The 13,334-nt window shown below is 38.1% G+C and overlaps 1 protein-coding gene across 5 annotated transcripts in view; it reads right to left on the bottom strand.

Annotated features, from left to right (window-relative positions):
* Positions 1 to 13,334, bottom strand: part of LOC149789481 (electroneutral sodium bicarbonate exchanger 1-like) — a 258,615-nt gene that overhangs the window by 191,712 nt on the left and 53,569 nt on the right. For all 5 annotated transcript variants that reach the window (XR_016423667.1, XM_089971498.1, XM_089971496.1 and 2 more), the window contains one exon: positions 949 to 1,063. Coding sequence is in view for 4 of the 5 variants with exons in the window: in XM_089971498.1 (XP_089827624.1) it covers positions 949 to 1,030 (82 nt within the window). In the remaining variant the exon portion in view is untranslated. The remainder of the gene's footprint in view (positions 1 to 948; positions 1,064 to 13,334) is intronic.

Genomic DNA, 13,334 nt, shown 5'->3' with positions numbered 1-13,334 from the left:
TGTACATTCAAAATGATCTCAAAAACCCAACCTATATGATTTTCATCAGTGAGTTATAAAGCAAACCACACAAGAAATTAATTATCTTACTTATATTACAATATAAAATCATTTAGAAAAATCCATGAAGCAGAAATTAAAAAATAATTCATCACTACATTTTGACACAAACAATAATATAAATTGGTAATTCTACTTCATTTTCATTTTATATATAATTTCGAAAGGAATCATTAGAATAGAGATACTGGTAAAACTAAATCAGTAACACAAATTTTAGTCAGTGAAAAATTACATACAAGATATTCCATACCTCTTATCAGGCAAATATGTTTGACAAATGGTAAATATTCTCAGTCTATTCTGGATACAACAGATCTCCCGGTTTAATTTTTGCAAACATCTGTTCATCTTTGCTGACATATACCCTTAATAATCATCGTACATACAAACTAACTTAAGCAATCTGCCAAGTATCCAAACCAGTCTAATGTCCCCTGATAAAACCAGGCCGAAACTGGATGTATCATGCAAGTGCATTCAGGTATTTAAAACCCTGTCTCTTAGTATTGAAATTGGATGTATCATGCAAGTACATTCAGGTATTTAAAATCCTGTCTCTTAGTACTGAAATTGGATGTATCATGCAAATGCATTTGGTTATTTAAAACCCTGTCTCTTAGTACTGAAATTGGATGTATCATGCAAATGCATTCAGTTATTTAAAACCCGGTCTCTTAGTACTGAAATTGGATGTATCATGCAAATGCATTCGGTTATTTAAAACCCTGTCTCTTAGTACTGAAATTGGATGTATCATGCAAATGCATTCGGTTATTTAAAACCTTGTCTCTTAGTACTGAAATTGGATGTATCATGCAAATGCATTCGGTTATTTAAAACCCTGTCTCTTAGTAATGCTGCATCACATGTCAGATAAGACCTTACCATCATCTGTTATATCAACATCGCTATAATTCTTTGTTATCCCACAGTCTTTTAATACTTCCACGGAATGTTTGTCATCCATCACTGCCTGATTTCTACCTTCAGCACCTCAGTTCTGAAAGAGAAAAAGAAAGACTCCTCAAATAATCTTTATTTGAATCAACCAACTATTGCTTATTTCTTATTAAAGTTATAAAATAGTCAAATAATTTCCACATTTTAAGGAAAACACTAAAATTACTCATAAAGTTTCAAAAAAATAATTACATGCAATGAACACATATTTAAAATTAAATTCTGAATGCTACAAACTTCAATGAACTGAGGTTTCCTCAATTTATAAAATGTGCTGATCTGTCTTTGGAGTACAGATCTTTTTAAACACTTCTATTTATTTGTGCTAATTAAAATTTGGTTTCCTTTTATGAAAGAACTTTTTAAAAGGTCATTTTTTAGTTTTAGATTTACTTTAGGAAATATTCAATGTTTGGGCTAAACAGAAAGAGTTGGGGCATCATTGCCTCTCTACCTCAAATTAATTTGCTTTCCATTCTAAGTCTTCAGTTCACACTGATCTATCTCCAGATCACTTAGGTACTGTCACGGAATGGTGTAAATGTTGTTAATTAAATACATGTACTCGGGTTTCATTTCTTTTTCTCTGTACAACGATACCCGAGGGTGATTATAATATGGTCTATGTATTTCGAAATCGTGAGTACGATTCGTCCTGTGCCACACGTGCAAGGTGCCTTTGATAAAGAATAACGAAAATTCTAAAGGTATAAATACGTTACTACATGTAAAGGACCTTGACAATACTAATGGTTTTGTCAGCAAGCGGCCTGCTTAAAGGATTCGCACAACTCCAGCTGTAGGGCTGAGTTTTTGATGGTAGGAATATCCGGGGTGTCCGGTGTTGTCAGAGGGTAGAAACGTCCGTGTGTCCGGAGCGTTTAAGGTGCCGGAGCGTCTAATGTCTAGCGTCCGGAATGTCAAGAGTGACTAAGGTGACCCAGCTGTAGAGCCGTCAAAGGACCAGGGGGACCGGAGGGTCTAATATTTCAAGTGTCCGGAGGGTCTAATATTTCAAGTGATCATAGTATTCCGAGGGTCCGGAGTCTATATTGGTTGTGAAATTGATTCGGAGGAGCTGTGGAGCGGATATGGTGCACGGGTGACGGAGTGCATCTCCACACATGTATTTTTAGCTGTATGCTAATTTTGGGTTAGTAAGACCCAGTGTATTATTCAGGACTGGAAGGATAGATTGTATATCCGTTCTTGTTTAGTGACATAATTTCGCTACCTGAGCGAATACATTTTTTTTACTATGTGTAAACGCTTACATTGTTTACTATTTGATTGAACTATATTCATCTTTCCATTATTGAATCATTTGCGAAATCATTTATCCTGTGTTTTAGGGTTACTGACCTAAATTTATTTGTACATTTTTTCCATCTTTGAAACTGTGCGTTTTTTGTTAAATAGATCCAATATTTGGATTATAAATACGCACACATCTTCATCATCCACTACTCATATAAATCGCCACATTAAACCATATATCTGTGTCATCAAAACGTGTTCTGTTGTTAATCCGAAATATCCCACCCGGTTATCTTGTTACAAATGGTGTCAGAAGTGGGATCATTTCGGATATAACAGAGCACTGAAATTATTTTATTATATTTGTATGCTTTTTGTGTGTTTCAGATGCGTTTGACAAAGCACCAAGGTTAGGTAGATACCTAATATTACTTTATTTTTTGTATTTAATATTTTTGTTGCATTTCGTGAAAGAAAATACGGTTTGTGGTAATTACGTGTTTTGTATAAAACTGCACTTTAAGGTTGGTCACCACCAAACTTTTGAAATGTCTTCTATGAAAGAACTGGTAGAACTGGGGAAACAGTTTGGTTATGAGGGGGAGTCCCTTAGAAATTTCGTTCGTGAAGAACAAGCCCGGGAGAGGGACCAAAGATTAAAGGAGAGGGAATTAGAGAAGTGTAAGATCGAACTAGAGAAACAGGCTGTGAGGGAATTAGAAAGGGAAAAATTTGAAAGAGAACAACAAATAGAAAAGGAAAAAAGGGAAACCCAGAAGGAAATGATAGAATTAGAGAAGGGTAAGATAGAACTAGAGAAACAGGCTGAGAGGGAAAGGATAGAATGGGAAAGGGAAGCAGAGAGGGAGAAGTTAGAAAGGGAAAAACAGGTAAGGTTAGAAACTTTAGAGATGGAAGATAGAAATCGGCAGAGGGAACATCTAAGAAATTCTGAGCTATTGCAAGCTAAAAAAGAGGGGGAACATGATGTTAAACTGAGAGGTCCAAAATTGCCCCCATTTGAAGATGATAAAGATAATATGGATAGTTATCTAAATAGGTTCGAGAGGTATGCTACGGTACAAAAATGGAAGAAAGACGATTGGCCGCTCCATCTTAGCGCGTTATTGAAAGGTAAAGCGTTAGATGTGTATTCGCGTTTATCCACGGCCGATTCGCTCAATTACCCCGTGTTGAAAGAGGCACTTCTCAAGAAATATGAACTAACCGAGCAAGGGTTTCGCAAGAAGTTTAAGTATAGTAAACCAGAGAGAGGCGAAACATTCACTCAGTTCGTCAGTAGGACTTGCAATTATTTGCAGCGATGGGTGGAATGTGGTAAAGTCGTCAAGACATTTGAGGGTCTTGTCGATTTCTTGCTTCGTGACCAATTGTTAACAACTTGTGGCACGGAGTTATATTTATTCTTGAAGGAAAGATCCTTCACAAATGTACATGAAATGGCCACACAGGCGGATTTGTTCGCCGAAGCTCGGGGAGGTTCGCAGAATGTCATCACGCGAGATGTCAAAGGTGGGAATCAGGTCAACGACAGAAAACCTAGGGAACCTGAAAAATCTGGTAAGAGTAACCAGGGGAAGCGGAGTGACATGCAATGTTTCATTTGCAAGGAAGTGGGTCATATCTCCCACTATTGTCCTAAACAGAAGGGACCAGTCCAGAAAGTAGCGGTAGCCATTAAAGGCAGAAGATCGGTAAATGGAAAACTTAATGTTTCCCAGCAAGTTAAGAGGAAAGCGGTGCGTGAACCGGTGGTGCGTTCAGAGACCAGTCGCGATGTGATCCAATCAATCGGCACGTGTATTTTTCCAGAGGCACTGGTGCCGACCGCAAACGGCACTGTTAACGGACAAGAAGTCACCGTTCTACGAGACACGGGATGCACTACTGTAGTCGTGAAACGGAGCTTAGTCCGCGATGATCAATTGCTCGGGTTTAAATCACCTTGCATGTTGCTTGACCAGACAATCGACCACGTTCCAGTTGCAAGGATAATGATAGATACACCTTTTTTGACCGGGACTGTGGAAGCTTTATGCGTAGCCAACCCGATCTATGAACTGACGATTGGCAACGTACCGGGTTCTAGACTTCCAACCATAGTAGATTTCCGATTCCCTATCATCCAGGCAGTGCAAACTAGGGCTCAGGTAAAGGAGGAAAATAAACCTTTGCGTAAGTTAAAAGTACCGGAAGCCATTACTGATATATCCCGCGAAGAATTCCAAAATGAGCAAAAACGTGACGCGTCTTTACGTGCAACCTCTGAGAAGGCATTAACGGGTACCGTGAGAAAATGTAAGAATGGGGGTTCCTCTAAATTCCTTGTTCGAAAGGGTTTAATGTACAGGGAATACTCTACATCGGATAGGAAGTTCTTGCAATTAGTGGTTCCCCAGAAATTTAGGGCACATGTATTAAAGGTCGCGCACGAGTCGAGTATGGCAGGTCATTTAGGCGTAAAGAAAACAACGGATAGGGTATTAAGAGAATTTTAATGGCCTGGCGTCAATAGCGACATAGCGCGGTTCTGTCACTCGTGCGACGTTTGCCAGAAGACGATCTCTAAGGGCAGGGTAACTAGAGTACCGTTAGGTCAGATGCCCTTGATAGATACTCCGTTCAAACGAGTAGCCATCGACATTGTAGGACCAATATTTCCGCATACAGATCGGAAAAACCGATACATCTTGACACTGGTAGATTACGCTACCAGATATCCAGAAGCCATAGCTTTGCCATCAATTGAAACCGAACGTGTAGCCGAAGCGCTCGTAGACATGTTCAGCAGGGTCGGAGTGCCCGAAGAAGTTCTTACGGATTGTGGAGCGCAATTCACCTCAGATCTTATGGCAGAAATTAGTAGGTTGTTGTCCCTTAAACAGTTACGCACAACACCTTACCATCCTATGTGCAATGGATTGGTCGAGAAATTCAACGGCACATTGAAGCAAATGTTGCGGAGAATGTGTGCGGAAAGACCGAAGGATTGGGATAGATATATGAACGCCCTTCTGTTCGCATATCGTGAGGTTCCTCAGGAAAGCTTGGGTTTCTCCCCGTTTGAACTATTGTACGGTAGGACAGTTCGTGGTCCTATGCGCATACTTCGTGAACTGTGGACAGACGAGGTCGCGGACGAAGAAGTTAAGACCACATACCATTATGTAGTTGATTTGCGCGAAAGATTAGAAAGTACTTGTCAAATGGCGCAAGACGAACTCGCGAAATCTAGTCGTAGGTACGCCAAGTACTACAACCGAGGAACTCGGAGTAAAAAATTTGACGTAGGCGATCAAGTGTTGGTGCTTCTCCCAACGAATAACAACAAGCTGCTAGTCCAATGGAAAGGGCCATATGAAGTCAGACAGGTGAAAGGCGAAATGGATTATATCATTGATATGGAGGGGAAGTCCAAGACATTTCATGCCAATATGCTTAAACTCTACGTAGCGAGACCTGGACAAACGATTGATAAAGGGATTTTGAATGTAGTATGCGTTGCGGTGATAGAGGATAGGTCTGGTGACGAAGCGGAATTCGTCTCCAGCACAGAAATACCCCTTGAATACCCCATGGACGTTGGTAAGGAAAGTATTGACCAGATAAATGTATGCCCTGAGTTATCGGAGGGTCAACGTACACAGATTATGGAGGTTTTGTCCAAATATCCAGATGTGTTCACGGACAGACCAGGCTGTACGGGTCTAATTCGACACGAGATCAAATTGAATACCACTGAGCCTATCAGGATTAAAGGATATCCGATACCCTTTAATGCACGGGAGACAATTAGCGAAGAAGTGATGAAAATGTTAGACCAGGGAGTGATCGAACCTTCAAACTCCCCATACTCGTCCCCCGTGGTGTTAGTCAGAAAGAAGGATGGGACCAACCGGTTTTGCATCGACTTTCGGCAATTAAACAAGATCACCGTATTTGATGCAGAACCAATGCCAGATATGGAAAGTGTATTTTCAAAATTGGCAGGTCATAAATACATTTCCAAATTAGATCTAAGCAAGGGATACTGGCAGATACCCATCGCCGATAATGTCCGCGAGTTGACGGCATTCGCGACTCCCAAAGGACTGTTTCAATTTAAAGTTATGCCTTTCGGTTTAGTCAACGCCGGTGCGTCGTGCGTTCGTCTCATGTGCAAATTATTAAACGGAACGGAAAACGTCGACAGCTTCGTAGACGACATCTTTGTTTACACGCATAAATGGGATGAACATGTTAAGGTATTACGGGATCTGTTCGATAGACTTCACATTGCAAACCTTTCAGTTAGGCCTACTAAGTGTAGCATAGGGTATTCCAGTCTGGAATGTTTGGGACATCTGGTAAGTGGACTAGGCCAGTTGCAACCTCATCTAGATAAAATAGGAGCAATCAGGGATGCCCCTAGACCAGAGACAAAAAAACAAGTAAGGTCTTTCCTAGGTCTAATCGGGTTCTACAGGAAATTCATCCCCAACTTTTCGGCTATTGCCAGCCCATTAACGGATTTGACTAGGAAGGGGCAACCGAATAAAGTTTCATGGGGTGTATGCCAGGAAAAAGCGTTTAACACTCTAAAACACAAACTGGTAAGTGCACCAATTTTAAAGTTGCCGGAAATAGATAAACCTTTTGTACTAAGGACTGATGCGTCCGATACGGGTCTTGGGGCTGTTTTGCTACAGGAGCAAGGGGGGATGAAATTGCCCATTGCTTATGCAAGTAGGAAATTGCTCCCTAGAGAGGAAAAGTACTCCGTGATTGAAAAGGAGTGCCTAGGTTTAGTATGGGGAATAGGGAAATTCCATACATATCTTTTTGGAAGGGAGTTTACCTTGCAAACGGACCATCAGCCGCTTTTATATTTGAATAAAGCAAAGGTCACCAATGCAAGATTGATGCGTTGGGCGTTGTCTTTGCAACCATACAGTTTTCGAATCGAGGCAATTCGAGGGTCAGAAAATGTGGGAGCTGATTTTTTAAGTAGGGTGTAATTAGCAAATCATTTCGTTTGGTCTGAAAATTGGAAGTTTTAATAATGATTCATTGTTCACATTCCGTGATTGTTCTATAAGTGATACCACTTTTTTTTAGGGGGGAGGTATTGTCACGGAATGGTGTAAATGTTGTTAATTAAATACATGTACTCGGGTTTCGTTTCTTTTTCTCTGTACAACGATACCCGAGGGTGATTATAATATGGTCTATGTATTTCGAAATCGTGAGTACGATTCGTCCTGTGCCACACGTGCAAGGTGCCTTTGATAAAGAATAACGAAAATTCTAAAGGTATAAATACGTTACTACATGTAAAGGACCTTGACAATACTAATGGTTTTGTCAGCAAGCGGCCTGCTTAAAGGATTCGCACAACTCCAGCTGTAGGGCTGAGTTTTTGATGGTAGGAATATCCGGGGTGTCCGGTGTTGTCAGAGGGTAGAAACGTCCGTGTGTCCGGAGCGTTTAAGGTGCCGGAGCGTCTAATGTCTAGCGTCCGGAATGTCAAGAGTGACTAAGGTGACCCAGCTGTAGAGCCGTCAAAGGACCAGGGGGACCGGAGGGTCTAATATTTCAAGTGTCCGGAGGGTCTAATATTTCAAGTGATCATAGTATTCCGAGGGTCCGGAGTCTATATTGGTTGTGAAATTGATTCGGAGGAGCTGTGGAGCGGATATGGTGCACGGGTGACGGAGTGCATCTCCACACATGTATTTTTAGCTGTATGCTAATTTTGGGTTAGTAAGACCCAGTGTATTATTCAGGACTGGAAGGATAGATTGTATATCCGTTCTTGTTTAGTGACATAATTTCGCTACCTGAGCGAATACATTTTTTTTACTATGTGTAAACGCTTACATTGTTTACTATTTGATTGAACTATATTCATCTTTCCATTATTGAATCATTTGCGAAATCATTTATCCTGTGTTTTAGGGTTACTGACCTAAATTTATTTGTACATTTTTTCCATCTTTGAAACTGTGCGTTTTTTGTTAAATAGATCCAATATTTGGATTATAAATACGCACACATCTTCATCATCCACTACTCATATAAATCGCCACATTAAACCATATATCTGTGTCGTCAAAACGTGTTCTGTTGTTAATCCGAAATATCCCACCCGGTTATCTTGTTACAGGTACGTTATCACTATAAACTATGATATGTAGACTTAATTCTATTAATTCCCCTTCATAGGCCTTATATAATATTTGTATTTCTCGTTTCAAGCAATAAAAAAGTCAATCAGCTGGAGTAAATAAAATCTTTACTCCAATTCTTTATTTACAGGAAGTAAACTATGGTTGCATGACCAAATTTTACTCCTTTAAGCATCATCATGTAAGTATTATTCAGCAGTATGATGTTGCTGGATGTGCAAGTACTTGAATAATTTGCCTAATTTTGCTTGATGTAAATTTTAAGCTCACCATGACTAGTTAACAGCATGAAAAGAAAGCTATCATCAAATCATGCTGTCTAGTTTAAGTCCAGTAGGTGCTTAAAAATACTGGAAGAAACAGTAAGTATATTGTTTAATAATGTTACCTTTGTGTGAATGTACTAGTATGTAATGGCACCTCAGCACAGTAACAGCTATATGGTGTCAATTAAAAGTAAAGTTCTAAAAATACAACAATGAAGAATTGTACAAAACTCTGTAAAAAGCATTCCAAATAAATTTTAATGTGAAGTACAAGTCTGCAGGATAAATGCTACAGATGTAAAATATTGTTAAAATGTATATAAAATATTTAGGTAAACGAAAGTCCATCGTGGGAACAATGCTTACTGTCTATAAAAAAATTCCAGAAATTCAAGATTAGATCATTTTCTTTCTCGAAATTAAATGCTGATTATTCAAACCATGTGATATTCTTGAGTGATTACAATATCAATGTAGATCCTGTGGAAGCCAAATCTGATGTAAGATCAGCAACATTTCCATTTGGGACAAACCAGACACTATTTAGACTGGGTGACAATAATATGAATAATTATCCAGTCTGGAGATTTAGTCACATCATTTTCAATACATTCATTGTGTCTGCTATATTGGATACTTGCAGGGTGCCATTCTCATTTAGGAATAAATTTATATCTTAATAAGTATCTTGGTGAGAACACTATTTTGATATGGCCATCAATTCTGATGGAAACACTCGAGCAAAATCACCAAAATCACTGCCATGGTGGTCATATTGGATTGATGTCAGATTAGTACCATTTTCATTCAGAACAAGCTAAATAACATAATTAGTCTTCTGGTGAAAACATTATTTCATCAAGACTTTACATTTTGAAGGAGTAGCAATAACGTGATCTTCATTCAAGATGGCTGCCATGGTGGCCATACTGGATGTCATATCAGCAAAATTTTCATTTTTGTTTGAACTAGACATAATAAGAAGTCTTCTGGTGAAAATCCAATGCTGATATGACTTTTCATCAAGGAGGAATATTACCAATATGAGTTTCATTTCTGTTGTGGCCATATTAAATATCAAATTGATACAATTTTTATTTAAGACCAGCCAGCCATGATATCAAAACTTTTACTGAAAAACCCATGTAGATATGACCATCCATTCAGGAAAACATTGGATGCCCAGGTGGAAAAAAAATTATATTTAGGACCAAGTAGACTACACAAGAAGTCTTCTGATCAAAACCTTATGTCTAGCAGGCATTCCATTCAAGAGAAGCAGCTATAAAAAATATTTTCAAAATGACTGCCCTGGCAGCCATAATGGATGTCAGATTGGCACCATTTTCATTTAGGATCAACTACACATCATAATTAAATCTTTTAGTGAAAACTCCATGGTGATATGAACATTCAAGAGAAGCAGTGATTGAAACATTTTCAAGATAGCAGCTGTGGTGGCCATATTGGAAGAACATTTTCATTTAAAACTAACAAGATATATCTTCTAGTGAAAAGTCAATATAATTCTCCATTCATGAGTAGCAATAGTTAGATTTTCAAGATGGCTGCTATGGTGGCCATATTGGACATCAGACTGGCACCAGCCAGACTTCATAAGAAATCTTTCAAAGGAAACCCCATGTCGATATGACTTTCCATTAGAAGAAGCAATATGATTTTCAATATGGCTAATGTAATGACCATATTGGATGTCTGAGTAGCACCCTTTTCATTTAGGATCAAATATAGCATGGCATGAATGTGTTTTTCAAGTTGTATGGCAATTCTCCAAATAATCTGGGAGCAACAACTTGCAGACATTGGATGACATAATAAATGGGCCATCCCATAAGCTCTTCTGGTGTATGACCAGTTGTGCTAAAAATATAAAATCCTTTAATTATATTCTAAAATCTTTGTACAAACTGCATTCTCAAAAAATCTAAGGTTTCTCAGCTGGTACATGATAAATTTCCTTCAATAAATTCATAATGAAAAGTTGTGTTGCAGGGAGAAAGTCAATATATTCAACAATAATGCATTCTACTGTAAGCACAAACATTAAGTCAATGAAAACCCTGTATGCACAAGCCACATGTGTATGGTATACAATCAACACAATACCACCTTATTGCTTCAATTTGTTCTATATGAGGGAGACTTACTGGTTTGATGATACAAAGCATGCTCGTGGAGTTTTCATTCCACATGGTTTGCCAAGTATACATAAGCTGATTAATATCATATGTTAAGTCAATATGGGAACTTCCATTCAGGCACAGGTACCTTCAAATTAAATGAAAACCAGACTGGTCACAACATTCAGAAAATCCCAAATTGCTCGTTTTTTATTACTGGCAGGGGGTGGGGAAGGTGGTGAAAAAATGTATAGGGTCAGCAAGCAGAAAACTGAGTTTATCAGGAACCTGGAAACAAAATAATTGTTAAACTAAATTTAGCTAAAAGTTATAGCAAGTTTAGAGATTCAAATCAAATATAATTGTTGTTTCCTACTACACTGGCTTCTGGCACAATGATTAAACAAACACCCCATAAGAAAAGTGTACAACTCTTTGACAGTTGTGACTGTCAGAACAAAGAAGGGTCAGCCATGGATAATGCATGCCAGATTGAACAAGACTTCAAATTTATTCAAAACTAATACTGGAGCTGATATGACTGTTATTCCCGAGAGGAATTTATGAAATGTCACAGACCAAACACTACAGAAGTCTAATAGAAAATTGTAAAGTCCTGAAAACTTAACATGATGGGAAAATTTACATGTGAACTGGGATCAAACAATGCATTCAGTGTACAAGGGATTGAATTAGATATTCTTGGGCAGGCCTGCAATCAGGTGCTCTTGATTACTGAACAGATAAATATATCTTCAGTAAATGCCTCTGTTAAAAAACTCATAAGAGATCATCAAAAGAAATTCCCAAACCTGTTTAAAGGCCTAGGGAAAACAAAATGGTCCTGTAAGATAACCCTGGACAAAAAAAAATGACAAACCGTATGCCTCATCTACAACAAGGTCCCTTTCCCTTTACTGAAGAAAGGTCAAGAGAAGTTGGATAGAATGGAAAACTTGGGTGTTATTTCAAATGTAGATGAGCCCAATGAGTGCTGAGCAGGAATGGTTGTCAGTTGAATAGTGGTTTGCAAAACTAGAAGGTACAAAAATTTTCATATAATTTGATGCAAACTCTGGATTTTGGTAAACAAACCTTTCAGAAGATTATCATTCATGCTGCCTTACACCTTTCATTACACCCTTTGGTATGTTTTCTTTTAATTGCCTTCCTTTCAGGACCAGATCTGCACTAGAATATTTTCAGAAAAGGATGCCAGAAACTCAAGTGTGGCATGGTGAAACTGTCATACGGAAGATATTCTTGGTTTTTGGAGAAGTACAGAAAGACTAGAAAGAGAGATGAAATTGGCTGAAACCATTGGCATCACTTTCAACAATAAGTAGAATTCAAGATCATCCATTAGGATTCTTGGGCATGTTATTGATGAAAATGGTTGTTGACAGACAGTGACCTGATCCTGAGAATATCAAAACTGTAACTGAAATAGAAACTCCAAAATGTGTAACAGATATATGCCAATTTTTCAGTATTGCAAATCAACTTAGAAATTTAATCCCAATTTTTAGCAGAAAAATCAAATCTGAGATATGAGCTTTTGTAAGGTACAAGCTCGTGGACTTGGGATCCAGATCAAGACAAAGCTGTTACAGATATCAAGCAAGAATTGAAATAATCACCAAGTTTGGCCTATTATGGTCCAAGGAGAGAAACAGTTGTACCTACAGATGCACCCTCATTTGGACTATTTGCAAAAGCATGGTAATGCTCTGAGAACACTGGTGTTTGCGTCAAGTATGTAAGAAACTGAACAACACTATGCTCAGACAGACAAAGGATCTCTTGGTCATGTGAATACTTTAACATCAACCATATTTACCATATATATATTGGGACACAAAAAAACAATTTTCTTCCTGTCCCAGAACTTATAGTAATTTTTTTCTTCACCTACGTCATATGTCCCAAGACTTAAAAAGACAAACAAAAGCTGTGTCCCACATTATAGTGAACATTGCAATAAAATAGGTAAAAAGGTTCTTATTTGATAATAAAATGAAAGAAACTAACCTTGTACCGTTATGATTATTCCTCTTTCTTTTCATCATAAGCAATTTATTAAAGAAAAAAATATATATATCCAAGAACTCTGAATATGTATGCATCCATACTGTAGTGTGCATTGCTGATGTCAGATAACACACAACATATTGTTCACTGATGTGAATATTAGGTTTGGTTGTATTCAAAAGTTTGAATAAGTTATCAGACTGTTCCAACAAAATCACAAATGAGATAGGGAGAACAGTTGTTTGCCTGAAGGCACCTACCATTCATGCATGACATGATGTAAGGTGTACAATAACCAAGGTTGTATTATATCCAAGTTAACTATATAACAGAGCATCTCACAAATAAAAATCATTATTTGAAAATATATTCACTGTCAGTGCAAATAACAAACTTTTCACTAGCATGGGCTACAACAAGTATTATTA

The sequence above is a fragment of the Sinohyriopsis cumingii genome, chromosome 10 (assembly GCF_028554795.1).
Source record: "Sinohyriopsis cumingii isolate HCF-2022 chromosome 10, ASM2855479v2, whole genome shotgun sequence".
Taxonomy (NCBI): Eukaryota; Metazoa; Mollusca; class Bivalvia; order Unionida; family Unionidae; genus Sinohyriopsis; species Sinohyriopsis cumingii.
Note: the sequence above shows the minus strand (reverse complement) of the source record. Positions and strands in the feature narration are given on the sequence as shown.